Source organism: Filobasidium floriforme (assembly GCF_021052385.1).
Source record: "Filobasidium floriforme strain CBS 6241 chromosome Unknown HD553scaffold_29, whole genome shotgun sequence".
NCBI classification, from domain to species: Eukaryota; Fungi; Basidiomycota; class Tremellomycetes; order Filobasidiales; family Filobasidiaceae; genus Filobasidium; species Filobasidium floriforme.
The window spans coordinates 14,005-39,085 of record NW_025763650.1 but is presented as its reverse complement, the minus strand read 5'-3'; the positions used below and the strand labels follow the sequence as shown (position 1 = coordinate 39,085).

General features: G+C 53.8%; 10 protein-coding genes and 1 non-coding gene across 11 annotated transcripts; 8 read left to right on the top strand and 3 right to left on the bottom strand.

Moving 5' to 3' along the window:
- Positions 1 to 17: 17 nt before the first annotated feature.
- On the top strand, positions 18 to 107 carry HD553DRAFT_t112. Its single transcript has one exon. It is a non-coding gene; the product is annotated as a tRNA-Val (tRNA).
- Positions 108 to 272: 165 nt separating this feature from the next.
- Positions 273 to 1,876, top strand: HD553DRAFT_290029 (uncharacterized protein). Its single transcript, XM_046178333.1, has 5 exons — positions 273 to 625; positions 697 to 791; positions 917 to 1,044; positions 1,101 to 1,120; positions 1,194 to 1,876. Exons 1-5 carry the CDS (start codon positions 328 to 330, stop codon positions 1,478 to 1,480), a joined length of 828 nt encoding a protein of 275 aa, XP_046032645.1. The 5' UTR covers positions 273 to 327; the 3' UTR covers positions 1,481 to 1,876.
- HD553DRAFT_320075 (uncharacterized protein) lies at positions 1,877 to 2,903 on the bottom strand. Its single transcript, XM_046181100.1, has 5 exons — positions 2,795 to 2,903; positions 2,665 to 2,716; positions 2,495 to 2,590; positions 2,367 to 2,420; positions 1,877 to 2,297 (listed from the first exon to the last, which is right to left on the bottom strand). The coding sequence occupies exons 1-5, from the start codon at positions 2,860 to 2,862 to the stop codon at positions 2,280 to 2,282; spliced, it is 288 nt and encodes a 95-aa protein (XP_046032644.1). The 5' UTR covers positions 2,863 to 2,903; the 3' UTR covers positions 1,877 to 2,279.
- A 200-nt stretch (positions 2,904 to 3,103) lies between these two features.
- Positions 3,104 to 4,609, top strand: HD553DRAFT_320073 (uncharacterized protein; the record flags this gene model as incomplete). The annotated part of the gene is made up of 5 exons (XM_046181099.1): positions 3,104 to 3,395; positions 3,464 to 3,614; positions 3,681 to 3,935; positions 4,000 to 4,071; positions 4,146 to 4,609. 5 exons carry the CDS (start codon positions 3,107 to 3,109, stop codon positions 4,408 to 4,410), a joined length of 1,032 nt encoding a protein of 343 aa, XP_046032643.1. The 3' UTR covers positions 4,411 to 4,609.
- A 234-nt stretch (positions 4,610 to 4,843) lies between these two features.
- On the top strand, positions 4,844 to 5,924 carry HD553DRAFT_364508 (uncharacterized protein; the record flags this gene model as incomplete). The annotated part of the gene is made up of 2 exons (XM_046184052.1): positions 4,844 to 5,451; positions 5,531 to 5,924. Exons 1-2 carry the CDS (start codon positions 5,105 to 5,107, stop codon positions 5,922 to 5,924), a joined length of 741 nt encoding a protein of 246 aa, XP_046032642.1. The 5' UTR covers positions 4,844 to 5,104.
- On the top strand, positions 5,869 to 7,041 carry HD553DRAFT_320071 (uncharacterized protein). The gene is made up of 4 exons (XM_046181098.1): positions 5,869 to 6,458; positions 6,512 to 6,718; positions 6,782 to 6,870; positions 6,937 to 7,041. The coding sequence occupies exons 1-4, from the start codon at positions 6,089 to 6,091 to the stop codon at positions 6,976 to 6,978; spliced, it is 708 nt and encodes a 235-aa protein (XP_046032641.1). The 5' UTR covers positions 5,869 to 6,088; the 3' UTR covers positions 6,979 to 7,041.
- HD553DRAFT_332776 (uncharacterized protein) lies at positions 7,042 to 10,806 on the bottom strand. The gene is made up of 4 exons (XM_046182074.1): positions 10,650 to 10,806; positions 9,042 to 10,536; positions 7,719 to 8,831; positions 7,042 to 7,647 (listed from the first exon to the last, which is right to left on the bottom strand). Exons 1-4 carry the CDS (start codon positions 10,742 to 10,744, stop codon positions 7,162 to 7,164), a joined length of 3,189 nt encoding a protein of 1,062 aa, XP_046032640.1. The 5' UTR covers positions 10,745 to 10,806; the 3' UTR covers positions 7,042 to 7,161.
- A 236-nt stretch (positions 10,807 to 11,042) lies between these two features.
- HD553DRAFT_320066 (Cullin binding-domain-containing protein) lies at positions 11,043 to 12,921 on the top strand. The gene is made up of 9 exons (XM_046181097.1): positions 11,043 to 11,091; positions 11,159 to 11,229; positions 11,322 to 11,373; positions 11,451 to 11,577; positions 11,714 to 11,793; positions 11,933 to 12,033; positions 12,181 to 12,326; positions 12,409 to 12,642; positions 12,729 to 12,921. The coding sequence occupies exons 1-9, from the start codon at positions 11,089 to 11,091 to the stop codon at positions 12,809 to 12,811; spliced, it is 897 nt and encodes a 298-aa protein (XP_046032639.1). The 5' UTR covers positions 11,043 to 11,088; the 3' UTR covers positions 12,812 to 12,921.
- Positions 12,922 to 20,714, bottom strand: HD553DRAFT_320064 (uncharacterized protein). Its single transcript, XM_046181096.1, has 9 exons — positions 20,377 to 20,714; positions 19,488 to 20,149; positions 19,202 to 19,380; positions 18,792 to 19,119; positions 14,789 to 18,705; positions 14,459 to 14,729; positions 14,219 to 14,391; positions 13,716 to 14,151; positions 12,922 to 13,641 (listed from the first exon to the last, which is right to left on the bottom strand). Exons 1-9 carry the CDS (start codon positions 20,432 to 20,434, stop codon positions 13,099 to 13,101), a joined length of 6,567 nt encoding a protein of 2,188 aa, XP_046032638.1. The 5' UTR covers positions 20,435 to 20,714; the 3' UTR covers positions 12,922 to 13,098.
- Positions 20,715 to 20,717: 3 nt separating this feature from the next.
- Positions 20,718 to 22,567, top strand: HD553DRAFT_150248 (CTD kinase subunit gamma CTK3-domain-containing protein). The gene is made up of 5 exons (XM_046176736.1): positions 20,718 to 21,150; positions 21,226 to 21,435; positions 21,511 to 21,596; positions 21,687 to 22,253; positions 22,332 to 22,567. The coding sequence occupies exons 1-5, from the start codon at positions 20,989 to 20,991 to the stop codon at positions 22,432 to 22,434; spliced, it is 1,128 nt and encodes a 375-aa protein (XP_046032637.1). The 5' UTR covers positions 20,718 to 20,988; the 3' UTR covers positions 22,435 to 22,567.
- Positions 22,568 to 23,047: 480 nt separating this feature from the next.
- HD553DRAFT_150020 (transcription initiation factor IIB) lies at positions 23,048 to 24,984 on the top strand. The gene is made up of 7 exons (XM_046176735.1): positions 23,048 to 23,320; positions 23,410 to 23,505; positions 23,579 to 23,636; positions 23,703 to 23,707; positions 23,767 to 24,548; positions 24,618 to 24,669; positions 24,751 to 24,984. Exons 1-7 carry the CDS (start codon positions 23,204 to 23,206, stop codon positions 24,826 to 24,828), a joined length of 1,188 nt encoding a protein of 395 aa, XP_046032636.1. The 5' UTR covers positions 23,048 to 23,203; the 3' UTR covers positions 24,829 to 24,984.
- The last annotated feature ends 97 nt before the right edge of the window (positions 24,985 to 25,081 follow it).

Genomic DNA, 25,081 nt, shown 5'->3' with positions numbered 1-25,081 from the left:
CAAGTGCTGTCATAACCGCTCTTGTGGCGCAGTTGGTAGCGCGTATGCTTAACAAGCCATAACTTGTAAAGCGCATAAGGTCCTGAGTTCAAGCCTCAGCGGGAGTATGTCTTTTTGCGTCTGACACCTGCGCTGTCTTTCTCTTTTTGGCTTATTCTCACGTGATGCGCAAAGCGACAATGCCATGCATGACGAATATCGATCCCCCTATCCTCGCTTCGATATCTCGATCGACCTGTTGGAATGGTGGAATATTTCGAATTTCGAAACGTGTGATGCATGAACAATTTGCCCCAATCGAGCTCTGACGATTAGTTGTTCTCAGCTATGAGAAGCTCCCGAATATGCTGCTCAGTTACCCAATACGTCCGCCCTCCCTCACCCCGCTCCCATCCCTGCATAACCCCTTCCGACCTGCACGCCCACCTGACCAGCTCTAACCCCTCTCCCCTCCTTCTCCCTGGTCTCATAAGACACTGGCCGGCGCTCCTCAATTGGAAACTGACTAAGGGCCTAGGGAACCTCAGGTCTACGGATGTGGAAGACAAGTTGGTGGACGTGGAATTGGGAGGAAAGGGGAAGAGTTATATGGACCCGGATCATCGGAGGGTTCAGATGCCCTTAGGTGAGTCGTGTTTCGTGGATATATAGTAACTTCGCAATAGAATTGACGATCTGATTTTGCACAAAGATCAGGTCTCTTTATGGACGCATTCATCCTCTCCAAGATCCCCGGTTCGGAGCAGACCGAGACGACGGGTTATCTAGCTCAACAGGACTTGTTCGACCTGGTACGTTCCCCTCTTCTCCATGTCTCCATACCATGACTTGTATCGCATCGTGCCGTGCCGTTTGCTCGATAGCTAACCCCCCTGCTTCTTGCCTTCGTTTCACCTTGTTTCCATGCTATCCTTAGATCCCGAGTCTGAATGCCGATGCTCCCACACTCCCTCACATATCCCAGAGCGGACCCCGAGGACAAGCTTGGAGACGCAACGTCTGGGTCGGGAAATGGACGTTTACGCCTATTCACCGGGATCCATAGTGAGTCGTAGAAGTAAGCTGTATGAGAGGGCGGGCGGCTGATTTGAGTTGCTCAGTTGTAACCTCTTTTGTCAAGGTGGATAGATTCTGCCTTTCGCCGTTCAACCTCGGTACCCGGCTGACTTTCGTTGTGACGGCACCTCTTCTAGTCGTCGGTACAAAACGCCTGCACATCTTCCACCCCGCTCAACACTCCCACCTCTACATCTCCATCACACCACCTCAAACCAACACCTCCCTGATCCCTCACCCACCATCCTCTTCGAAACTCGACTGGAAACAATATCCCATGCTGCGTCGGGCGCTGGAAGACGTTCGAACGACGAGCTGCGAGGTGGGGCCCGGGGAATCGGTCTTGATCCCGGAAGGGTGGTATCATTGCGTAGAGAGCGTCGGAGATGAGCCGGCGGTCTCGGTGAACCATTGGTTTAGGTAAGGAACAGAAGGCGGGGATTATCTGAATGGTAATTGTGCCGATCAGGAGTTAAAGATGTGAAGCTGGTCATCAAGCGGGATCTTCGGGATACCGTGTCATTGACGTCTATCGGAAGCTTGTGCTCAGGATACCGTATCTTGGCACAGTGACCGGACCCCCAACATGACTGGTAGCGGAAACGTGATGAAGCGCCCGAGAGTCGGTCAAGCGGAGCGTGCTATGAACTTAGAAGCGGTCCTGCTGGCAATAGTTGCGGCTGCAGGACACTCGAACACACGGCCTAATGTGCCGTCGATGTGTATGAGAAGACCGACCGGAAGTCGGCAAACGAGCTGTACTCCTTCCCTGTAGTGCCATGAGTTGAGCACCGATACGTCGATAGATTCAGACCGTTACTTCTCAGACAACCTTGAAGCCAGCGCAACGATACACCTGCAGACCCGACTTGTACGTTGCACTGAACCAAGGCTCCCTCCGCTCTGACGGAAGAGGCTTCTCATGCGCCCCATGTCTTAGCCATCAGAGGAAGGATCGTGGCTACTATTCTGAACGTGGCTATCGCGGCTGCTGTCCCAAACCACAGGCCGTAGAACGTATACGTTGTGTGTTGCACGATGCCCAGGATAACGGCTTCGATTCGAAGACAGAGAGCGTCCCACTTTATGTTTGACGGCAAGGAGTTTCGATCCTTCCGTCTGGGTGCATGGGTTGATACGATATCGATGAAGAGGTAATACAGGGGAGGAACGGCCGTTCCCGAGCCAAAAGGTCTTTTCGTAGAAGTTCGTTTTCCTGTTTCTCATCGAATTGGCGAGATCTGCGCAAAGCACGAAGAGATCTTGGTCATTATGTTTGAGATACACAGATAGAGCAGAAGAGGTCTTACCATGATCACGGCGTCGCCTCGAACGAAAAGCATCTCCATGTTCCTGGCGACCGACTGAAACGAAACCAAAACACCTCTCGTTATCAGCACGGCATCCGACTCACAGCGCCCGCTATAGCATGGCTTACCCTGACATTTGATACGGCCCCGTCGTCACCGACATCTACTAGCGTGATCGTCTCCTCGACATCTGAGAGGATGAGGTTCATGTGCGCATCGTAGGCCTGTGAAAGCGGAGGTCAACCGGAAGGTCAGCCATACGGGCCTTTCACTTCGTCCTCCGATCCACCGGACTGACATGTAGCACTCCCTGGACTGTCCTATCTCCTCTTAGCTTGATGAATACCCTCCTGATGTAAATGAAGTAGCGGTATATGTGAGTAAACCGGCGGGATTCGAAGCATCGATTATCGCCTTCGCAGACGCACTCGCTGAGAGACAGTTTCACCAGATCCAGAGGCTCGTTGACGGCCGTAGAGACCTCGGCGCTGTCCATTTCTTGAGAGTTTCCTGCCGAGCTGTTTGAGATTGTAGACCGTGGTCTAAGTGGATGGTAGCCATATAGAGAACGAGGTGAAAGAGTAATCTGTTCATCGCGGTCGAACAGGGAAGAGGGTCTCGTCGAGCGATGCCGGCAGCGGAAGCAAAAATGGAGACGACCTCGGTCACAGGAGGGCAAGAGGTCCGATTCATCATATCTCCTGCTTCTCGAGATCTACCTCTTCACCCTATTCAAATTCATGAAGGAACGTCTAGACCCTTTGCTCGAAAGCAGAAACTGCGAAATGAATCCAACGACCGTCGAGGAAGCACCCGCGCTGATCCCCACCGGCATCCCATTATCATACCTGTTACCTCCCAACAACATCGTCAACATTGAGCCCCATGGCTGTCCAACGGTTCTCTGTGGACCTATGCCCGCAAGCACTGTCCTACATCTCGCTATCAGCCATAATGTGACTTCGAAAGATTACGCGCGGCTTGCTAGCCTGAGGGGAAGCGTTATGCAGCAGGACACTATGCCCGTAGGTCGGTCGATTTCATCTGCCTTCCAAAATCGCCCATCGCGGTCGCTAATTCTTTTTGAATTATCGTAGAAACGCCCACAGATAAGCGAAGATACACATGGGTTATAACTTCCTCTCGAGCGATGCTGCATTCGAAACTAGCTGGGGAAGATGAGCCGTTCTTGCGTGAACACGGGGGACATCCCGTCGTCAAAGAAGCGTTGAACCGCACGGAATTCAGGCAAGTTAAACTGATTCTTCGCCAGGGGAACATCGAACTGATCATAGATGCTACGCACTTCCGTAGATACTGCCAGACGGCCGAGCAATGTCTCTTACTTCTCTCCTTACTTCACGGTCCGCCAAGCTCTACCGGCGGGACCGACCCAGCTATGGAAGACGAACCTAGAGAGCCGGACAGTATGGCCGAACACCCAACATTGTTCATCGCCTACGATCTCTTACGGCTCTTCCTGGCTGATCCGTCCGCAGTAGAGGCGGAAGAGAAGGAAGGTGATGTCGACATGGAAGGCGGAGTCTCCAAGGTCGAGTTACGGCAAGGGTGAGTCAAGCTAGAAGCTATCATTGCGAAGCGTCTAAATCAACCTCTTACCTCTTTTCTGCAGCGTTACGATAGAAGACTATATGCAATCGATGGCGTGCCTCCGCTCGACGGTCTCACAGATTAGCCCGAACAGGTAAGCCGAGATGTCCCTCCGTTTTCCACACGGAGATGGATACCTAACCCGCGATGATGTTCGAATCCTCCCAGCCCGCCGGAACTTCTCATCCTAGAGCCTTCTCTACCTCCTGAAGATCTCAAATTCCCTCTCGCAACCTCGACATCCCGAGGAGGCAGGGCAGGAGGTCAAGGACAGAAAAATGATAGACCGGGAGTCAAGGACGCATTGAGGTGGCTTTTCGGGGTGGACCAGGTATGGGACGTCGAGTATTCCGCTGAGCCTGAGGCCTCGAAGCCGGTGATCGAGAAGGTTGGCAAGGGCAAGTTGACTATCCGGACTCCTGCATCGGTTTGAGGAACAGCTACCAAGAGGACGTGGTTTTGTATATACGAAGTTTTGGTTGTTCGTCGCTGTTTGTATGAGCGAAGCGCTAAGTTAGCTCTTAGTCGCGACTTGTACCACTATCGGAGTCATCTGCCAGTGACATATACACGTGTATGCAGTTGGTCTAGATCTCGATGGCATGGTGGCAGGATATCGAGATTTGCGAGAGGATGATGAGTGACTTCGCTTCTTACACCGCCGTCAGACGTTCGGCCGATCACGTGATCATACGAGATTCGTCATCCCTGGTGGTCATCGTCGTCGTTTTTTGCTTCCGGAACGCCCATCGGAATCGCCAGTTGACCGACTTTCCACGGGTCGGGCTCGGTCCAGATTGACCATAATCACTAGAGTGTCAGATGGGCGAGAGGTCGGTATTGTACAATCATCCTCCTTGGTTGACCGATGATCTACTTTGACGATGACGAGGCCCACCCCTCTGCGGATGCAAGCCCGCCAGCCTCCTCACCTCTCGTCCCCCTCTCCTCGAACCCGGTCTGGGTCGATATCGATCCGACCTCCTTCTCAGAATATGACATAGTACTACTATAGATCATTCCACTGTTCTTCTCATCGCATCTCAGAATTCTCTAAGAAACTAAGAACCTTCCAAACACCCAAACTTCGTTATTCTCCCCCAAACCCACCAAATCTTTTTGAAAAAATGGACTCTTACTCTTACGACTCTACCTTCGCCCTCGGTGAGGGTCCCCTCGCATTCGACGACGACGCCTTCACTTACGATGTCGCCGGACCTTCCCTATCCCTCTACCGAGAGCTGATGGACCAAGAAGAGAGGTTGTTGGAAGAGGAGCACAACGACTGCGAGGATGTGGAGCTGTTCAGCGATGCCTGGTTGCATCGGCCCGCTTCGCTTCTCGACGAACTTACGGCCGCGGGAGAGCTCGACTTTCTCGGAGAGACCCTCTCTGCCGAGACGCAGGACGTCTCTATCGCCAAGGAAGAAGACTTGCAGGTCAAGTCGATCGCCGGGAACGCAGCCCCTGTCATGTAAGCCTCTTACTCTCAGACTGATTCGAATCGAGGCCGAGTCCCATAACTGATCGTTCTCCGTCTGTTTGGGAAATAGGAACGCTGTTGCGGCTAGAGCGGGTCAGAAGAAGGAGGCGCAGGGTGTCATCGCCAGCAGGATTCCTCGACTTATCGCATCGGAACGATCTCGGATCACCTCGCCCGTTCGAGCCAAGGTCCTTCCCGCCCACAGCAGGGTCCCTGAACCAAAGGTCGTCGCCCCTAGGGGTTCAAGCAGCACTTCCCGAGGCGCATCCAGGGTCATTTCGACTCCTCGACCGGCGCTCAAGAACACCGTCGCTCCGGCCCAATACAGGGTCTCATCTACTGCTCGACCTGCCCTCAGAATGACCGTCGCTCCGGCTCAGGCCTCCGTCCAGCGCAAAGCTCCGGTATCTCTGGCCAACAGGACCTCCCTCGCCCCTCAGAAGAAGCGGACTGACCGGGCCTAAGCCATCGTTACCGTTCCCGCGCTGCGAAGCCGCGAGGGGCTTCCTCCCGTAGTTCCTAGGACTACCAACATCGTCGTCTTCGGCTGAGCTGAGCCCTGGTGGATCGCTTGGATGAAATCGTCATTAACGGCTGAAGGGAGACATCGGTCATTCGGACTAGAAGGATGCATCGGGTCAAGTATTTTGTTTTTCGCTCTTCCTTTTTTTCTTCCCCCGCCTCTCCCCCGACCCCTCCTTACCCTCCCTACCCCTCTCCATTCATCGCGCTGGTCGCACCCAAGTACTCGTCGTACTCACGGTTCTCACCGCAGATCACTCCCTTCCCTCCTTCAGACTTCCTCTCGCCCCGGACCTCTTTCGTCGTCAAGCCGTGCCGGACTCCATCAGCTACGAAGGAAACACGTCGCTCGGTACCGCTTGCAGACAGGCCGAGTAATGGGCCGTCGACGTCTTCTGGAGTCGGGATGGACAGGGTCGGAAGGCGTCAGGGACAGTATGGATCGCGGGAGTGGAGTCAGGGGGCCGAGAAGATGTGTATCGCTATTGCGGGCTCGAGGTCGATAGGCGAGTACGAGATTCCTCCACAGTCCTTCATCCCCACCCCTCTCTGCCCTCTACCTCTTCTCTCTCTCTCTCTCTCTCTCTCTCTCTCTCTCTCTCTCTCTCTCTCTCTCTCTCTCTACCTTTGTTTTTCGCTCTGTTGTTTTCTGTTTCTCTCCGCCGCTTGGGTAAGACACGAGGTTCTCCTCGTCTGATGTTTGCCTTGCAGGACGCCCGGGTAACCCCCCAATACGGTACGTTTGAATGCCAGATCGTTGCGATAACCTCGAGCTAACTTTGACACTCAACCCTTAAAGTATTTTCTTTCGCACGGATGACCAGACCGGAACAGGATAAACATTGCACCTCGGCCTCCATAGGACAGATCCGGATGATGCCAAACAGGGTATGTCTTTTCATGAATTATTGCGCCTCGCAGACCACACACTGAAACCGATACACGTTCTTCAAGTGGACTTTTTTCGCTCGCTGGACCTGTAGAAGTTTACTGTAGTCGGACACCTTTGGTTGAATGTATTTTAGACTGCTTGTCATAGTACGCTATATCCTGTCGGCTCAGTCGAGCGCTAGTCAAGCGTCCTTTCTATCAAGGCTATAATATGAATAAGTCGTAACGCAAACGGAACAGTCCCAGATACAACATCGTCATCATCCTCTCGTTTGCTCATTACAGCTATCATCGGCCCTTCCGACCCTTGCCTTTTCCGAACCCGCCGCCTCTATCTCCGGCGACCAGCTTTTCGAGATCCCTGCCGCTCATCGCGACCTGGAACTCCGCATCCCCACCTCCAGCGGCCATCTTTCCTCCAACCTTGGTGAGCTTGCCTTGCTTCCTGACGGCTGCGTACATCCTCTTTTCGATATCCGTCTTAGCTGCCGATGATTTCCCTCCAGCAGCAGCGGCCCGGATCTCGGCCTCTTCGGCTTCCTGATCGTCGTCGCTGCTATCGGCATCGCCTCGCTTTCGCTTGCCTCCCTTGGAATCCTTCTTCTTGCTTCCACCGCCACCTCCGATCTTGCCTGGCGTCTCACGGAGACCGAACGACTTGGCGAGATGACCGAGATGAAGGTTTTTGACGTGGAAGAAGCGCTTCTCTTCGTGAGGATGCGTCGAGTAGGCTCGGACATAGGACGAAAACGCCTGTCGCGCAAGGTTGGCATTCTGTGGGAAAGGAGAGATGAACATGAGCCATCAGGCTCCCGTATCGCACATTTGAAGATGCGTGAACTCACCGAGTTGCTATCCAGTACCCATCGCTCAAAGGCCAGCTGGACCTGCGTCGCTCTCTGCTCAAACTCTCGGCTATCCGCGTGTCCACCTCGAGGCGAAAACCCTCGCTTCAGCACGTCCTCGACGACGACCTGCCTCATCTTGACCTTGTCGCCATCCTTTTCGTTCGAGCTCATACCCTCCCGCACCCATGGCACCCAGTCCTTTTCGGCGTTCTCGACAAACGCCCAACTCTCTCCGCCCTTTCCGACACGAGCCGTTCGTCCGACTCGATGCACGTACTCGGCAACTCCCTGCTCGGTAGGCAGATCGTACTGGATGACCGCTCGGACCAAAGGCAAATCAAGACCACGCGAGGCGACCGAAGTACAGAACAAGATCGAATGCTTGCTAGCATCTTCAGCGGTGGTCGCGTTGGCAAACGCCTGGAGGGACTCTCTTCGAGTCTGGAGCGGCAAGGAACCGTGCAACCGCATAATCGACGTCGAAGGCAAGAGCGGGCAGGTATACGAGATCGGTTCCTGTTCCTTTTTCGCTTTTTCCTTCTTCTTCTTCTGCTTGATTGCATCTTCGTCTTCCTCGTTCTCATCTTCATCGCCCTCGGCTTTAGGCGGCGCACCCATCTGGACCCCACCCATCAATTTCCAATGGAAATCGACCGAATCTGTGCAGCTCATGAACACGATGACCTTCATCCCCTGGCCTGAAGGTCCGCCGATGTTGCCCTTGGCGATCAACGTCCTCAACAACGAAACGAGGGTAACGAGTCGGAGCTTGAGGGGTACGATCATATACCTCTGATCCAGCTGAGACGGCGGGGTAAACTTGTCCGCGCCCTTGCCGACGATCTGGATCTCTTCTTCTGGCTCCTGTTCAGGTTCCTCAGGGACTTCTTCTCCCTTCTTCTGTCCCTGCCCTGCCCCGACCTGTGCGAGATCCTTGAGCTCGGGTTCTTCCTCCTCCTCCTCTTCGTCCTCGTCGATCTTGCCAGCGTCCGAAGCGCGGTACATGATTGGGTTCTTCAAGGCCGTCCCGGCGAGCTTTTGTACCTCGCCCGAGACGGTGGCCGAACACAAGATCGTCCTCCTCCCCAAGCCCCAGTACGGCCAGTTCATCTGCGTTGAGACGTTCGTCCCTGCGACCATGGCGGCCAACTCCTCTTTTACGACCGTCCCATCCGGTGCAAACGACGTCTTTTTCGCACTCGGCTTGGGACCCGACAATTCGTAATCCCAATCATCATCTTCGTCCCCATCCTCATCCTCGTCATCCTCGTCCATCTCAAAGGGCGCCTTGATCTTGTTGTTCATCGTCTTGCCGGGGACAAACTTCTTCTTCTTGCTCCTCCCCAACCCTTGGCCGTCCATCTCGATCCCGATCCGCCTCCTCCCCTCGATGGCTTTCATGATTCCCTCCAACGTCTCGCCGAATCCTTCCTCAATCAGTCGATCGGCTTCGTCGAGGACGAGCCATAGTAGACGGTCCACCTTGAACGACGAGGTGTTCTGTAGGTGGTCCAATAACCGACCCGGGGTGGAGATCAAGATCGGGCAGCCCTTTCTGAGCCGACTCTTTTCGTGCGTCCGGGTCGATCCTCCCGTCAGAAGGGTAGTCACCAAGAACCTCTGATAGACCGGTTTTCTCCTCTCCACCTCCACCTCCTCTTCCTCCTTGACGTCTTCGTCTTCTTCGGGCAATGACCCGTCCTCCTTGACGACCCCCCCATCGACAGGCTTCATCGTCCTCGCCTCGTCATCCAAGACGACACTCAACCTCATCCCCAGGATCCTCTCCGTCACCCCCCAGATCTGCCTGGCCAACTCCCTCGTCGGAGCCAGTACGATCCCCAGGGTCCCGATCGACCTATCTACATATCCGACGTCTTTGGACGACGCGAGCGGTAAGAGCGTCTGGATGATGGGGAGGAGGTAAGAGAGCGTCTTTCCTGATCCTGTTTGAGACTGAATGAAGGCGTCCCTCGGTCCTTCGTTCGATTTCGTTTTCCTCGCGTGTTCGACCAAAGAGAACTTTGCCGGCTCGACCCCTAACGTCAACGGGGTAGGGTCTAACAACCCCTTCAGGGCGACCCTCTGGATCCGGGTGGGTCGCTGGATGCCCATCTTGTTCTGCAAATGTTCCACCAAAAGAGGATCAAGACCGAGTCCTTCAAACGTCCTGTCGTCCTTGATCCCATCGAGGTGGCTCTCTACATCCGGAGCGTTCGAGGCGTTCAAATGTAATCTCCTGTCCATCTTGTCCATCCCTTCGTTGTCCTCAACCTCGTCCTCATCACCTCCTGCTTCATCCTGACCATCCCTGGCGTTTGTACGATTACTGCTCATCCCCGTGAACAACCCCGAGACCACCCCTCCCCCCTGTCCACCCTGTCCTTGTCCGCCCTGTCGGGACTGTAAATGCGATTGATACGAAGCCCCAGCTCCAGGTCGGTAAGATGAAGAAGAAGAGCCCTGTTGTTGTTGTTGCTGGGCGGCCGAGGTGGTACTCCGTCGTGCGAGGGCGGCGATATCGACATTGGCGAAATCGTCTTTCGAGTTCGAGGTTGCATTCGAAGGTTGTCCGTCGGTTCGGGGTCGTTTATGAGGAGGAGCGTCTCTGACGTTATTACCGTTATGTGACCCAGAATCAGCATTAAAGTTGTTGCCGTTGTGGTTTTGTGCGGTGCCGCCAGAACGACTGCTACCACCTCCAGGTGCGGGTCGTTGTGAAGCTTGCTTTGGGGGCGGTTTCGTCACCACCCCGGTCGTCCCGTAATTAGGCGTCTTCTTCACTTTCGCTACCTCGGCAGGGTCTTTATCCAGCCTTCTTTTAGCCGCCTTGTTGGCTTTTAGTCTACATGATCGATGAAGATGAATTGATATCAGCTACCTGACCCTATACAGTCTCTGTGCAGTTCACGAAGACGTCGAATGCACCTATCCGTCCATCGACCGCCTTGTTTCTTCTTTTCGAACCTGCTACTGCCCCCTGCTGCGGGTGCAGCAAAATTGAGTTCGATGCCGTCGTCCATCCTTCAACTATTACTATATTAGTCTGCCGGAAGAGTATACTCGGGTGTGATATTGATGACCCTGTCGACAAAGATACCACCAACTTCGCATTTGCCTATTGCTATTGCCCTTGAATCGAGAGGGTTGAGGAAATTCAACAATAAGCTTCCGAAGAAAGATACCCGGAAGCTGATCGAGACACGGACATCTGCATATATTTCTAGAGAGATATCATCGTCGATGTCCGCTTTCTTGAATCGTCCGATCGTAGAGGAAGATGACGACTTACATGTTGCATCATTCACTCACTTGATCGTGTCTCGCTCTACACTTACCTATACGCAAAGATATATACACATCAAGTATGGTGAGTATAACGGTGACGGTCGTGTTCTGCCGAAATCCTACAGCTAACGCTGCTCATACATTCGTAGAAGAGCTCGGGCAAGTCGACCAAGGAAAAGGAAGCTCTCGCGACCCAACTCCGGAGCATCACCGGTGCAACGTAGGTAGTCTAGAGCGTTTCCCGGCGGACCTCAATCAGAGCAATCTTGGTCTATAGCATGGATGCTGATCTGCTCGTTCGGATATTTGCAGGTCGAGCGATGCTACGAGATTGTTGAAAAAGGCCAACTACAACCTCGAACGGGTGAGTCTCTCAGTCTCATCATCATACCGTGTACCGCATCCTTTCCGACTAAAACCTTTTGAACTCACTTGATCTAGGCAATCGACCACTTTTACTCCGACTCGGCCGCTCAACAAGCCGCCATCTCGTCCCAACTCTCATCCTCCTCGAGCTCGGGAAAGAGCATTGAAAAGAAGCTCGGGGATATTTGGGAGTCTTACAAAGGTGCGTCTCGGGTTCTCGCTCTTCGTCCTCTTCCCCCCACACTGTCACTCTACCATACTGTGATGCGGTGCGTACCGCCCTCGTGATTTAGCTAGCTAATCTTTATCGTACGACTCTGGTCTTGTCTGCGATATAGATGCCAGTTCGAGCCCTCCCTTGATCACCATCGAAGGCACCATGAAGCTCTGCGAAGACCTCGAGATCGACCCTGAGAACGTGAGTAGCAGCCTCTCTCCCCTGTGGCAGTACCTATACTCTGCTCTACTTCCATCGAATCTCTGTATCCCGCTTCGAGGTTCAGATGCTGATGAGAGCTTGTCCTTTCCGTAAACTGCACGTACTACACGGACTGTAGGACCCGATCTTGTTTTGCCTAGCTGCGGATCTGGGGAGCAAGACGGTCGGTGAATGGCCCAAGGATGGGTGGGTCAAGGGATGGCGGACGATCGACGCTTCGTGAGTTTACGCGCCATATTCGTCGTTTCTCTTAACTCTGTTGCAAAGTCGCCGTTTACTGACTCGGAATTCGTCATAAAATACCGATCATGACCACAACCACCACTATACCGCGTCGTCTTGCATGCCGTCGACCTGAACTGACAGAGTGGAATCGCTAGCAGGGATGAAAGCCCAACTCCCACGCCTCCGGAAAAAGCTGAACGAGAATCCGGAATACTTTAAAAAGGTGTACGGGCATACGTTTACGATGAGTTTGCAACCCGGAGCTAGGGTCTTGGCTCTCGATAGCGGTAAGTTCCGGCACACCTGATAAATGAACAAACACACTCGGCGACGTATATTTATGATTCATATCGCCTCCGCCTTCCACAGCCATCTCCTTCTGGCAAGTCTTTTTCCCTGCCGCACTCTCCGCCTCGCCCTCGGCCTTGTCCCATATCACCAACCCTTCGACGGGGGAGACGACCGATCCGGCGTTCACCGACCTGGACGACTGGCTCGAGTTCATGAAGGCCCGTGGGAAACCGGTCAGCAAGGACGTCTGGGGTTTGTTTGTCGATTTCGTGAGGACGATCGATCCGGATTACGCGAATTACGACGAGGATGGTGAGTTGGAGTCGTGTTCGGTATTCCACACGAGGTCATCCAGCAGAGCGGGAGTTGATTTTTTAACCGTCGGGTGTGATTGATAGGTGCCTGGCCGTCGGTGATCGACGAATTCTATGCGTCTCAAAGGGCCAAAAAGACGGCCGGGTCGATGGACACCTCGGCTTAGACGTCCCCCAGCCTGTCACACACGAATCTCCCCGCGCATCGTCGGTAAAGCGCTTCCTCGAGCCAACGTTTCTCACTGCTGCTGTTGTAATCCTGCTCTATTACGAAACCTCTCATGAAGATCGCATGTCATATTGTATCCGATCCCGGACTTGGTCGTCCGTATAGCTGTTTCTTTTACATTCTCGGAGTCATCATCGTGACCGCGCTATACATGTTCGTTTCGATTCGTTCCGGAAAGGAAAATTATGAGATGTAAATCGTCACGGTCGTAAAAATCTCTTCTTTTCAGATATACTGCATGATCCCGTCCGCCATGTAGCTGATCAACTTTTCGTCCTCCAGCGCAGCGAGTCCAGCGACCGGCAGACCCAATCTCGGCGAGGCAGCGAGATCTCCACAGAAGCGACGGATGACACCCCGGTCCAACAAGGTTTGAAGCACGTAGTTGATCTCGTGCCGACCAAAGATCTTGGCCACCAAGCTCCGCAAAACGCTCTCGTTAATACCTGGACGCATGTAGATGTGTCCCAAAATCGAGTTGCATGAAAGTTTGAACTCCTCCTCGTTAACCTGACCGTAGATGTCCAGCCACTGATATGTCATTCTCGTCGCATGTTGGTCCGGATCAGCAGCTCGAGAAGGTTTGAGGATCCCGTCCTCGATTTTGGGGGCCGGGGCGTCTTTGCAGCCAAACGTCAACTGCCAGGCTCGTAGGTGTGAATCGTGGACCAATCGCGCGCGGGACCATCCGAGACAATGAACTTGACCCATTTGAACGAGCTTGATGGCCATCGCCATAATTTCGCCGGAGCTCTGTTTGCTAGAAACCTGCGAAGATGACGAGATGGTATGAATGTTAGATACGCACATGATTCCAGCTCAAAGCGAGTTTGACGACTCACCATCAAGTCCTCGGTCATAATGCCGTCCACACCAGCATCCTTGATCACGTCGAGCATGCCCTCCAACGCCTGATGTTCTTGCATAGTCACGTCATCTTCCGTCTTCTGCCCGGCGATATCAGTATCACTCGACGCGAGTAGAGTTGGCGGTTTTTGATCCAACTTGCGGAATGCCAAATCCACCTCGATGTCTTCGTCGTCAATTTTTCTTGACGCGCCCCATTGAACAGCCCAACCTTCGAGGGTTTCGTCGACCGTCTCGGTCTCGAGTGCAACCGATATCTTGTTGTCGGATACGAGCTCGAGGAGTCCTGCCACTTCGCCCGGCTGACATAACGCGTTCCATTCGATGTACTCGTTTTCCCCGATGTCTTTCGCTCCGAGGCAATCACCAAAGACGGTCGACGCGATTGGCGATTCCCGGAGAGCGACGTATCTGCATTTCCAATCAAATTGCGCTCAGAGTCACCGTTCAGTGAACACGACCTTTCTCCAGCACTCACGGTTCTGCGTAACGATAACCTCGACCGGTCGTGACATGGGACTCCGCTCTCGCCAAGACTGCATCTTTCAACATACGGCGGTACTTGAAGTCCGCCACCCTGGTCTTGAAGTTCTGCAGAAGGATATCTGCTTGATCCGCGCGATACCCGGCTGGAGGCGTTGATACGATGGTCTGGAATATATTTGGCGTCAGTTCACGTTGCCTCGAACGTTTGTAATCGTCGCGTTTCAGGACTCACCTTGGCAACGGATTCGAGCATTGCGTCTTCACGTGATGGATTGACTTTGATCCCTGCTTTGCCTAGCGACAGAAGGGCGCTTTGAGCAATGACATCGCGTTCCTTTGCTGTTTCACTAGATCGCGTCAACCAGTAGGAGTGGTAGCCGTTCTCGGTGCGGATTGTCGAGGCGTTGTCGGGGACGAAGGTGGCATCGAGGACATCAAGCGAGCGAGGTAACGCTTGGAGGAATTCGGCATCCCCTTCCTCGGGATCTCGAGCTCGTTGCAATCTAAATTTATTGGATGGACTCAGCGACAGTCAAATGGTATAAGCGCGCGCTCAACTCACACTGCGTTCTTTTTGACAAATTGTCGCAAAGAACTGATGTTCATAAGAACATCAAAATGTTCCATACTAGAAGGATCGATATCGGGAGGCAAATCTTTTTCAGTGGCGAGGATTGTCTCCCACTGAAGAGACAGCTGCTTGATAAATTCCGCGTTCTCTGCAGATTCTGCCATCCAATCGGTCGTTCGGCGACGTATTTTGTACGCGGGTACGTGCGGAAAGACCTTTGCCCAAGCGCTTGCTATCGTTGCCTTGGTGATGGCATCAGGCGGCACGTGCTTTCGACGATGTTCGATCACGACGAACGCATCCCGAGCGAGTTCCTCCATCTGAGTCGTCCAGTGGGTCCGTATCCGGGATGTTTTGGCGACCGGGGCCACAGTGGGAATCAGGTGAGCTCGACCGGGCTTCTTCTTCTGGAGAAGAGCCGCAACATGGTTGCTGACCACTGCGAAGAATTGGGTCGTGTTGAAGGATGTCGGGTCGCGCAAATACCGACAATGAAACGCTTCAAGATAATTCCTCAGCTCATCGCTACTGCTGATGCCGACGCGGGAGCAAGCACTGTCAAGAAGTTCGATCCAGAGAGCTTCCCGTCTGATCTGCCGCTCCTCTACCTTCTGCTTGATGGCCTCGCGCAGAGCTTCTTCAGCCTCGTCAGATCTCGCTTTCTTCGCTTCCCTGTGGTCTCGTTTGTGACGATGACTGAGTCGGCTAAGGAGGTATTTCTTGATTGGTTCCACGGGTGCGAACAGACGATAGGCGGTTTCCTCATGGAAATCGGGTGAATTACCAGGATCGTCGGGAATGAACCGACTCTCCGCCAGCCACTGTAGATAGCGTTGTTGAGCTTCATGCAGAACGAATCCTTTGCGCCACGCCCGGGGTCTGCTGAAGTAGCCTGAAAGTACTTCAAGGCCCGCTAGATGCATTACGCTCTCTTCGTATGTACGGCCTCTCTCCGCAAGTAGCGCGAAGACATGCTGTAATTTGTCTTGTTCCGATCCATCCGACATGGTACGATACCAAGTGAGATACCAAAAGGCAGTCACGTCCTCGGAGGTCTGCAAGGGCAACTCGAAGGAGACAGCGGTCTGCTTGGTCGCAGTGGAAGACTTCTTCGCTTTCGACCAGTCGATCAGCGAGCCCCTCTGTGCAAGCCAGACGTAATTCGATCGCTCCAGCGTGACAGGGCGGAAGACGTCGCATTCGCCCAGGATCTTCTCACGTGGTTCAGCGAGACCCATCTTGACGAGATGGTCGAGGAGGCTTTCGAACTTGTTCCTGATACGTGGGGATGTTACAGAGAGCAGAGTCGCAGGGCTTCCCTGAAGCTCCCCGACGGTCTTGCGGGAGGCTTCTCCCGACCTGAACATTTCCAGCAGAGTCTCGTCGTCGTCTTTGACGGGCAATATCTGGCACATCGCAGCGACTGACAGCTGCGCGAGGACATCGTTCCGCCGAACGCAGATACCGTCTTCGACTAGCTGACCGTATGCGCGCGCGGCGTCACAGAGGATGTGATGGAATAGTTCAAGGCGACGACCCAGGCCTGGTTCCCACCCATACTGCTGCGGATACATCCTCCAATCCTGCCGAAACGCGTTTCGCATGTCGTCCGGGCTCAATTCATGCAATTGTTCGGGAGTGGCCGTGGAGATCTTCAGAGTCGAAACGTTCTCGAAACCCCGATGGGGTTTGTTGGGTTTGCGGGGTGTTCGGCTAACCTTGCTGAACCCGATGGTGTCTGCGGGAACCGCCTCGATCTTGGAGACGACCCTAGGAGCTCCCGCGTGACGCAGTTCCATGATGTAATCGAGTACGCGCTCTTCAGGCGTGTCAGGTAGCCAGATGACTACAAAAGTCTTCTCGCGATTTCCGTCAGAAGCCACTGTCGTCCGCCGAATCCTACCCGAGTCTTCCAGCATGTCTGTGAGTTTGTTGATTCGGCGGCCATCTACCTTGCCTTGCAGGGCTTGCTCAGGAAATTGTCCCCCATATGTGGCAGTCTTGCACCAGTTTTCGAGACTGGAGGTCAAACTATGCTTCCCTTGAACGATACCTCCTTGCTCGGAGATGAAACGCAATACCTCCCTGAGCTGCATCTCGAGGTCATGGTCGATTCGAACTCGCTTGGGAGGTTTGACAGGAATTGGATCTGAAGGCGCCTTCCGGGACGCTTTCGGTCGAACAGGCGTTTTGGGCGAAGCGACGGATGTGGACGTCTGATGATGGAGCGAAGCCGAGACTGGAGGGTCGACAGGGACTGGCGCATCTTGCGTTTCCATAGCAGGTGGTACCGATGGGCTTGCAAGTACAGGATCGACAACTATGCCAACATTGGCGTCACCGGTCGAGTTTCCTGCCGCAATGCTTGCGATTGGAGTCTCCAATGTTGATTTAGGAATAGCAGTCGTATGGCTACCGGCCACATCCGGTTCCTGCTCGATGTCTGCTGAACCTTCTTGCCGATCCTCCAATGGCTCAAGCGACGATAGATCATCAGGTTTGGGCATCGGCTGCGAGGCAGCTTGACTCGGCTCAACAGGCTTGACCTCGTCCTTGTGAGCCTCATCGGCCTTTCTGCCCCTAGTGGCTCTCGGAGGAGCCTTGGCACTGGCTTTCGGAGCCGGTTTCGCTTTCGCCACACGCCCTTTCTTCTTTGGAGGCTCTTCGGCGGTAGATTCGACAGAAGGTTCCCCGTTCCCATTTGCCGCCGACTCTTCTGCAGCTTCTGCGACAGCTTTTCTGGGCCTTCCACGCTTCTTCTTGATCTGCGTCGATCCATCCGCGTCTTCTGCCACGATCTTTCTAGGCCTCCCGCGTTTCTTCTCGCCTTTGATCCGGTGTTGCCTGAGAGCTTCTACATCGCTTTCTGTAGGGTTGGTAGGCGGTTCCTCTCCGGCGGCTATAGCCACCCAGTAAGCCTTGAGCTTTCCGTTGGTCCCTCCCGTAGGATCGTTCCAGTCTTGCGGTTCAGGTACTCGCCCTGTCCCATCGACAAGCTCTTTGGCCATCGGGTAGAGCATCTTATTCGCCTTGTTGAAGAGCAGCGGCTCCGGAATGAGCGGCGATGTCTTGAGTTCGGTTGCCTTGCTCCTCTTGAGGATGTTACGATCGAGATCCAAGACTTTGATGAACTTTCTGGGTCTACCTCGGAAGTAGGGTACATCCTCTCTGCCCTTTCTCTTTTTGACGGCGTCGGCTCTCATAAGCTTGGTGTTACTGTGCGCCTCACGCAACTTGGCATGGTAGACCTCGTTCGAAGAGTAGAACGACTGGCGAGAGATGTCTCTGAATTCGCCGACATGCTTCAAAGCTTCCAAGTACTCTGGGCTGATCAGGGGATCGACGTTGATCTGCGCACAGTGCGCGATGTATTCGCGCGCGGCGAACCACCTGACCTTGTTGAGGCGTTGCTCCCTCTGTGTCGTCTCGAACAGACCGTAATCTGAAAGATGCGGGAAGTTGACGCCCAGGCTAGCAAATTTGTAACAGATGCCCTGGATGGTCTTTTTGTCGAAAGGCAGGTCTGTGTAGAGCTTTTCAAACAGTATCCCTTTGATGCCTGCTTGTTTGATGGACTCGATAACGCTATACTCTTTGCTGACGGTATGGTCGAAGGTGATGTAATGCTGCGATTGATTGACAGCTAGTGGATCCTCGACATCGGCGTCGTCGTCCTCTTCCAAGCTCTCGCCAGGTTTCGCCTGAGACATCGACCCTTCGGGTATACGTTCGCCTGCAAAGGTCTCCTGACCCTTGGGTCGGAACTCGGTCAACCGGATGCAGTAATGGACCTTCCCTTCGATCTCGCTCGGCACCGCAACCCGTTCGATCAGGCCTTCGGTCATCAGGGCGGCGATGTAGCGTCGCAAGATCATCCGATCGTGGCGGCCAATGATGCCCTCGAATCCCTGCACATATCACAGCCATAGAAAGGAAATTATACTGCAATTTAACCTCGAGCGCTGAGACGAGAATGAAAAGAGGCCGGACTGACCATGGCCAAGTGCAGATCCCTATGCTCGATCAGGTGGTGCCACAAATCGCTCTTGAGCAAGGTCACCAGTCTGGCCCTGAGGAACGGCCTATTGGTGAGTTCGCTGGCACCAAACGGCGGGAAGATCGGCAACCCTGTTTCCTCGTTGACGCCTAGGACCGTGCTACCGAGGGTCTCCATCTGGTCAGGCTCTTCTTCGGCCGGGTCATTCCCGCCGCGGACCTTGAGATATCCGAGCCGAGCGAGGTAGTTTCGGTTCCGGTCCAGGTATTTGGTATGGACGATTGAGCTCGACGTCCTGTTCTCATCCATTCCCTTCAGCTTCACCCTAAGCGAGACGAAAGAGTCGCATAAGCCCTTGTACATCATGACTGCCAAAAAGAGATCCTTTGCCGAGACAATGCACTTACACCAGACCAGCCTCGACCAAGACCTTGACAACATAGAACGCATTCTGGGCGGCAACCCTACCCTTGTGTCCGGTCGCTCGAGTCGAACGGGTGGCGACGTCGACCATGGTGATCCCCGCCGCTCTCGAGCGAGCCACCATCTCCAGCACCGAAGACACTACCATCGAGTACTTTGGGATCTGTGGATGTGAGTGGTCGGGACCCGGAATCAAACAGGATGAAGCATCAGTCCCGGAGTCTCTGCCAGGCCCTCGCAAAGCAAAGACCAATGTCAAACAGGACTTACCTGCACTCTCGTACCCGTCAGAGCCATCCTGATAGTCCCGGGATCCGCGACCAAACAGGCGTTCTCCCCATAAACCTCTCTCAGCTTCAACATGTCTCCCTGATCCGCCCCTCCCTCGGGCGTGATCTCGGACTCGGCAAAGACGGTTTCGATCAAGGCCTTTTTCTGTTCCTCGATGGATCCGGAAGTTTTCACCAGCTTCGTCGTGCTGAAAGATCCTGCACCGTCGGCTTCGGGTTGGATCTCGAATCCGTCATCTCCCTCGTCTTCGTCCTGGTTTCTGGCTTTCGCCTTCCCCTTCCCCTTGCCTTTATCCTTCCCAGAGCCTTCCACTTTGTCGGCGGTCTCCTTGACCTCCTCATCCTCCTTCTTGTGCTTCTTCGCCGTTCTATTATCCACCTTTTCCGGCTTGAAGTCCAGGTCCGAAGCTTCGTTCAAGAGCTTCTTGACCCGCCGAAAGTCTACCACATGATATCGTCCTTGACTTTGATAATCTTCGTTCTTGTTCTTGTTACTGTAGATCTGTACGACCTGACGCCAGACGTAAGCTGCGGTCTTTTCCAGGCCTTCCGGGGTCAGAGGGGGTGCTTGAGGTGGACGGTTGAGGTGGATGGGAGATGTTTCCGAGGATAAGAGGTAGATGAACCGGCGGGGCGAACAACCTGTCGATCGACACCGTCATCACGTCGCATCGCAACGCGCAAACAAACGCATCAGCAATATGCACTCGAACGTTGCTTCGGGCATCATGAGTCAAGAACACGGTAAGGGTAGATAGTACTTGAACTATAAAGTTCGGTTCGACTCCCATATTCCCTTCCCGCTTTTTGCCCTGTTTCGTCCCCAGGATCCCATCATCGCACTTGACCGACGACCTTTATAGACTCACCCAACGATCCGTCCATGGCCACCTCATCGGCCATGAACTTGACTAGCTCGTCCAACATCCTGCCAGGCCCTTCCTATCCGGTGGGACTGGTGTGGTAGCTAGCTGTCGGTGTTGCGATGTGAAGTGGTGAAGATCGGGAACTTCGCGATACGACCAAAGAGGTCAAAAGTCGGATGACCACCTCCCGAGATCGAACACGGGACCTCAGAATCCGGGTTGTTGACTTTTTCGAGAGGTTTCGATGTCGGTGTTGGTGTTGGATATCGACTCGATTGCCTTACGACATGGCTCGATGAGCTGGGAGTGAGTGATCGAGTGATGATGTTGGTATCAAATGGATAGATGAATGGCGGTTTCCCCTTTCGGAGAGGGTGATGGATCTCTCGGAGGGTCGACTTTAAGTCTCAGCTCAAAGTATCCTCCCCTCTACAGACCTCCACTTCTCGAGAAGCGTTCAGGGTTGAGCAGCCATACTCATACTCGTCACTTCTTCCCATTCAGCATACAACATCGATCAGCACGATCTCACAGTTTTGCGATCGCACAGCCTCTCGGTTCGGTATCAGGTGTACCTTTGTTTGCTAAACCCGCTCGAAAGAAGCTATCGACGACATGTCCCTCGATCCCTTTGAAGCCCGACTCCAATTCCTCGGCCTCCTACGCAAACTCAGCGCTTCGCAACAGTCCATCCAGACCGTCGTCTCTTACGCTCTCAAGTATGGCAGGAAGTGTGGAGAAGATCTCTGGGACTGTATAGTGGAAGAATGCGGCAAGGTAAGTGTCACCGAAAACCCACACTCAGCTCGTAACTGATAGATGCCATCGATCTCCCTCGCTTCGCTCGTCCAGGGCTCATTGAACACGAGGATCAACATCCTCTACTTCCTAGATACCCTCTGCGATCCCCAGACCACATCCACGTTGATCCCCTCTGCTTCGTCCTCCTCGACGACGGATTTCCCTTATACGGCCCTATTGAACCGGGACGTGGAGAAGCTCGTCGGTCTGGTCGTACCGGATAACAAGGAGGGGATATTGAACCTCTTGAGTACCAAGCAGGTGGGTCCTAGCTCGCGACCAGACTGTGGACTTACAAGGGGCACTGAAGAGCTGTATCGTCCTCTCGCGCTTTAGATCGTCGAGTCGTTCAGGAATAAACGCACGATCCCGGTAGAAGTCTGCGATGAGCTGGTGGAAAAGCTCGAACGACGTCGGACAGCGCAAGTCTCCATCTGCTTCCCCCTCGATCGCAATATGACCCATCACACTGACATACAACGCCGTACCTTTGCCTTCTCCTCGCATCACAGCGTCCCACTGGCAACAGATCCTACCAATTCTGCCACTACCTCGACCTCAACTTCTTCCTCCACACCCAACTCCAAGAAACGTCCCCACCCGTCCTCGTTGACCAACTTTTCCCGTAACGACACCCTTCGCCGGATGGAAGAAGATCGCGAGCGGCATAAACGGCTGAGGGAGGGGATGTGGGTGTTGCCCATCCCAGGGGTCGGGTCGGTCTTGCCCATCAACACGAATGGGGTAGATAGGCCGGTTGCGGGTGGGGTGAGCAAGTTACGAGCAGGTGCAGGGTTGGGCCAGACGATAGGATCAAATTCCAACGCCAGTGTCAACAACGGGACAGCCTTACCCGGCGGCTCGGCATTCTCATCGCTGAACACCTCCCCGGCTTCACCATCGGATAATGCCAGTACGAACACAAATCCGAACAAGGGGAGATCGGATGCCCAGCAGCAACAACAGCAACCACAAGCACTGGCGGAACACGTCCTGGTCGATCCGGTCGATGTCGAATTCGAGCAGTTGTGGGAGACGATGAGTGACTTTGACGATGAGGATAGGGAGGATATCATGCAGTGAGTCAAGCGTTCAGATATATAGCAAAAGGTAGGATGACTCTGAACATGTGCTTTTTTGGGGTTTCTGTGCGATAGGGAGAATCGGATATTTGCGCGGACACGGGGCAGGGAATTGCAAGGGCAGCACCGAGGGTATAATTCGATGGATGTTGATGTTCCCGTGCATCTTGTAGCATGATAGCACCGGTTAGCAATTAGCAAACGAGGGTAGCGTCTTACAACGATATTATTATTGTTGCATCCTGCTCAAGGGTCGTACTCTCCGCCGAGATGACGTGTCATTTCCCTGCTCGAATTGTTTGATTAGCCAGTATCCCTAAGCTCGGATCACCACCCAGCAGCCTTTCAAGGTCGATCCATCTAGAACACTCTCTACCTACCCTGACCATCGATCTGCTCCTCCTGATTCAAGGCATTCGATTACACTTGAACCCTTCACTCGGTCATACAAAAGGAGCACTAGCAGAAGCGAACCTGGTCAATCTCGACTCTTGTCCAGCCGACGTCTCCAGCGTTTTCATCTACTCGCCTCCCTTTATCCGGCTGTTTTAATACCCATCTCTCGCCTCCATCCTCAAGGCTACTATCAGTTTCTGAGCTATCATACGTTACTCGAGAATCGGAGAGCCGAAAGACGAATCCTGAATCCGTCCCGCATACGCAGGGGGAACCGGACAGACCCGTTGGCTCTCGACGTCTTTTCGAGTAAGTGTACCATCATCTTGTTGGATGCTTTGAGTCGAAGCACGATGATATGAATACTTCATGCCCGATTTGGACCGTGTCAGACGATCGAATCGAACCGTACCGCTCTCGACTCGATTCCACTACTGAGAGCTCCAATCTTCGCCATCTTCAGCGAATCGTATTCAGCTCTCGATTCAAAGTCAAAGAGATCTCCAGCGGGCAGCCCTAAAGCACTCGTGTTGAGAGAACAAACGACCAAGATGGCCAATGCAATCGCACGCAAGGCCATGGCCCAGTCCGTCACCAGCTCTTCCTTGGCTGCATCGGGGTGGAACCAGGTCTTTGGGAACGGCGCAGCTCAGGGCCCGACGCCCAAGGTAAGCTGTTGGCTAAACCCATCATAACAGGACCAGCCGTACGTGCACGAGACTTATCCATAGAGGTTACTGGTCCGATATCTGCGTAGCAATCGTTTCGACAAGACTTGAACGTGAGGTTGGTGTGCAAGAACTGCAAGATCGATCCTCCCAATATCGTCGAAGAGACCGCTAACGGGGATCTGGTGAGCGAGCGAAGTCCGCTCATCGTTACTCTCGCGGTGACCCTCTTGGCTAACCGGTTCGAGGCGACGATAGGTATGTGCGGATTGTGGTTTGGTGCTCGGAGATAGGGTTGTCGATACGAGGAGTGAATGTGAGTTTGGCATGAGTGGCGATACTGCCGAAACTCTGGCTGATATTCTCTTGCGTACTTTTCCAGGGAGAGTAAGTCGCATTGACGTAGCTATTGACTGCAAACAGCAGCCGACCGTTTCCTGCCTTAGACCTTTGCCAATGACGAAGGTCCCGATCAATCGCGTGTCGGAGCGGGACCCTCGCACAGCCAAGCGCTCGAAGGTATCGAAGACTTCAGCACCGAGATCAACTTTCGTGATGGCCAGACGGGAATCGCGAGGATGTTGCAAAAGACTCAACGGGCCGTCATCGGTTCCGGAGCTGCCGGTCGTCGGGACAGCGGGTTCGACAAGATCGAAGAATACTGCGCCAAGATGCAGCTCACCTCGAGGGTCATTATCGATACGGCTAAGCAGATCTTTTTGCGCGTGGAAGAGGTGCGAATGTTGGAGGGAAACAAGCACAAGTTTGCTCGTGGAGCTCGAGGTGCCGATGCCGTGGCGGGAACGTGCATCTACCTGGCTTGCAAGGAGAACCGACTGTCCCGTACCATGAAGGAAGTCTGTGACGTCTGCCAGATCAGGAAGAAGGATCTCGGATACAGCGTCAAGGCCATCTCGGAACAATGGCGTGCCGATCTCATTTCGGGCAAACACCACACCGTTATCCAAAAGACCGCCTTGCCCTCCCAAGCCGCGGCGGACCTCTTGCCCCGTTTCTGTTCTCGACTCGGTCTCGGTCCGAAGGACGACGGAAACGCCAAGGAGATTATCGAACGGGCTTTTGCGGGGACGAGTGGGATTGTCGATGGGAGGTCGCCCATCTCGGTGGCGGCGGGTGCAATCTGGTTCATCATCACCTTGTTCGGCTTGCCACCCTCGTTGAAACAGGTCAGCGAGGTGGCTCAGGTTAGTGAGGGGACTACCAAGTTGTAAGTGGTCGAGTCGTGGTTGGTGCTCGGAGACCGTTGTCTGAAGGTCGAATCATTTTGGCTCCACAGGGTGGCCAAGATTTTCATGCGAAACTTGGGCGAAATCGTCCCTGATCACTGGGTGAGTTATTAATTCGCGTTTACTATGCTACCTTCGCCTCCCATCGATTGGTATCATTGTGCTAACGGGATCGAGCCGCAGTACCAAGAAGGAGCCGATGCCAGCCGAATCACGGTACCAGTGGTAAACAACAACACACCCAAGCCTGTGGCTGCGTGAGGTACGGGATAGCGCGTGTCTACAGCCAGCCAGCGAGCGCTTGTAGCAGTGTAACCATATCACGGGTTGGAGTTTACGTCGTGCAGCACGATATCAAGAGACAGAACGACAGATATCCACGTAGAGAAGGCTATTTATTAAGCTTGACCATTGAAGATCCATAAGACTTGTAAAACACCTGCGACTCCGCGATACGACGATTTCCGTGACGTCAGGGTATCAGAGTCCGTCCTTGTTTACTTTTTGAATCGCC

Coding starts and splice junctions, on each gene's coding strand:
- HD553DRAFT_290029 (XM_046178333.1), top strand. CDS start 328: ATGAGAAGCTCCCGAATATGCTGCTCAGTTACCCAATACGTCCGCCCT. Junction 1,045..1,100: donor CCTATTCACCGGGATCCATA/GTGAGTCGTAGA, acceptor TGAGTTGCTCAG/TTGTAACCTCTTTTGTCAAG. Junction 1,121..1,193: donor TTGTAACCTCTTTTGTCAAG/GTGGATAGATTC, acceptor CACCTCTTCTAG/TCGTCGGTACAAAACGCCTG.
- HD553DRAFT_320075 (XM_046181100.1), bottom strand. CDS start 2,862: ATGGACAGCGCCGAGGTCTCTACGGCCGTCAACGAGCCTCTGGATCTG. Junction 2,717..2,794: donor GTGAAACTGTCTCTCAGCGA/GTGCGTCTGCGA, acceptor CATTTACATCAG/GAGGGTATTCATCAAGCTAA. Junction 2,591..2,664: donor CAGTCCAGGGAGTGCTACAT/GTCAGTCCGGTG, acceptor CCGCTTTCACAG/GCCTACGATGCGCACATGAA.
- HD553DRAFT_320071 (XM_046181098.1), top strand. CDS start 6,089: ATGCATCGGGTCAAGTATTTTGTTTTTCGCTCTTCCTTTTTTTCTTCC. Junction 6,459..6,511: donor TCAGGGGGCCGAGAAGATGT/GTATCGCTATTG, acceptor ATTCCTCCACAG/TCCTTCATCCCCACCCCTCT. Junction 6,719..6,781: donor CCGGGTAACCCCCCAATACG/GTACGTTTGAAT, acceptor CAACCCTTAAAG/TATTTTCTTTCGCACGGATG.
- HD553DRAFT_332776 (XM_046182074.1), bottom strand. CDS start 10,744: ATGGACGACGGCATCGAACTCAATTTTGCTGCACCCGCAGCAGGGGGC. Junction 8,832..9,041: donor GGAGCAAGAAGAAGAAGTTT/GTCCCCGGCAAG, acceptor GTCTCAACGCAG/ATGAACTGGCCGTACTGGGG. Junction 7,648..7,718: donor GGGTACTGGATAGCAACTCG/GTGAGTTCACGC, acceptor CCTTTCCCACAG/AATGCCAACCTTGCGCGACA.
- HD553DRAFT_320066 (XM_046181097.1), top strand. Junction 11,374..11,450: donor CCAACTACAACCTCGAACGG/GTGAGTCTCTCA, acceptor CACTTGATCTAG/GCAATCGACCACTTTTACTC. Junction 12,034..12,180: donor TGGCGGACGATCGACGCTTC/GTGAGTTTACGC, acceptor CTGAACTGACAG/AGTGGAATCGCTAGCAGGGA.
- HD553DRAFT_320064 (XM_046181096.1), bottom strand. CDS start 20,434: ATGTTGGACGAGCTAGTCAAGTTCATGGCCGATGAGGTGGCCATGGAC. Junction 14,152..14,218: donor GGTTATCGTTACGCAGAACC/GTGAGTGCTGGA, acceptor TTGGAAATGCAG/ATACGTCGCTCTCCGGGAAT. Junction 13,642..13,715: donor TTATGACCGAGGACTTGATG/GTGAGTCGTCAA, acceptor TCATCTTCGCAG/GTTTCTAGCAAACAGAGCTC.
- HD553DRAFT_150248 (XM_046176736.1), top strand. CDS start 20,989: ATGTCCCTCGATCCCTTTGAAGCCCGACTCCAATTCCTCGGCCTCCTA. Junction 21,436..21,510: donor ACCTCTTGAGTACCAAGCAG/GTGGGTCCTAGC, acceptor CTCGCGCTTTAG/ATCGTCGAGTCGTTCAGGAA. Junction 22,254..22,331: donor GATAGGGAGGATATCATGCA/GTGAGTCAAGCG, acceptor TCTGTGCGATAG/GGAGAATCGGATATTTGCGC.
- HD553DRAFT_150020 (XM_046176735.1), top strand. CDS start 23,204: ATGGCCAATGCAATCGCACGCAAGGCCATGGCCCAGTCCGTCACCAGC. Junction 23,506..23,578: donor AGACCGCTAACGGGGATCTG/GTGAGCGAGCGA, acceptor AGGCGACGATAG/GTATGTGCGGATTGTGGTTT. Junction 24,670..24,750: donor AAATCGTCCCTGATCACTGG/GTGAGTTATTAA, acceptor ATCGAGCCGCAG/TACCAAGAAGGAGCCGATGC.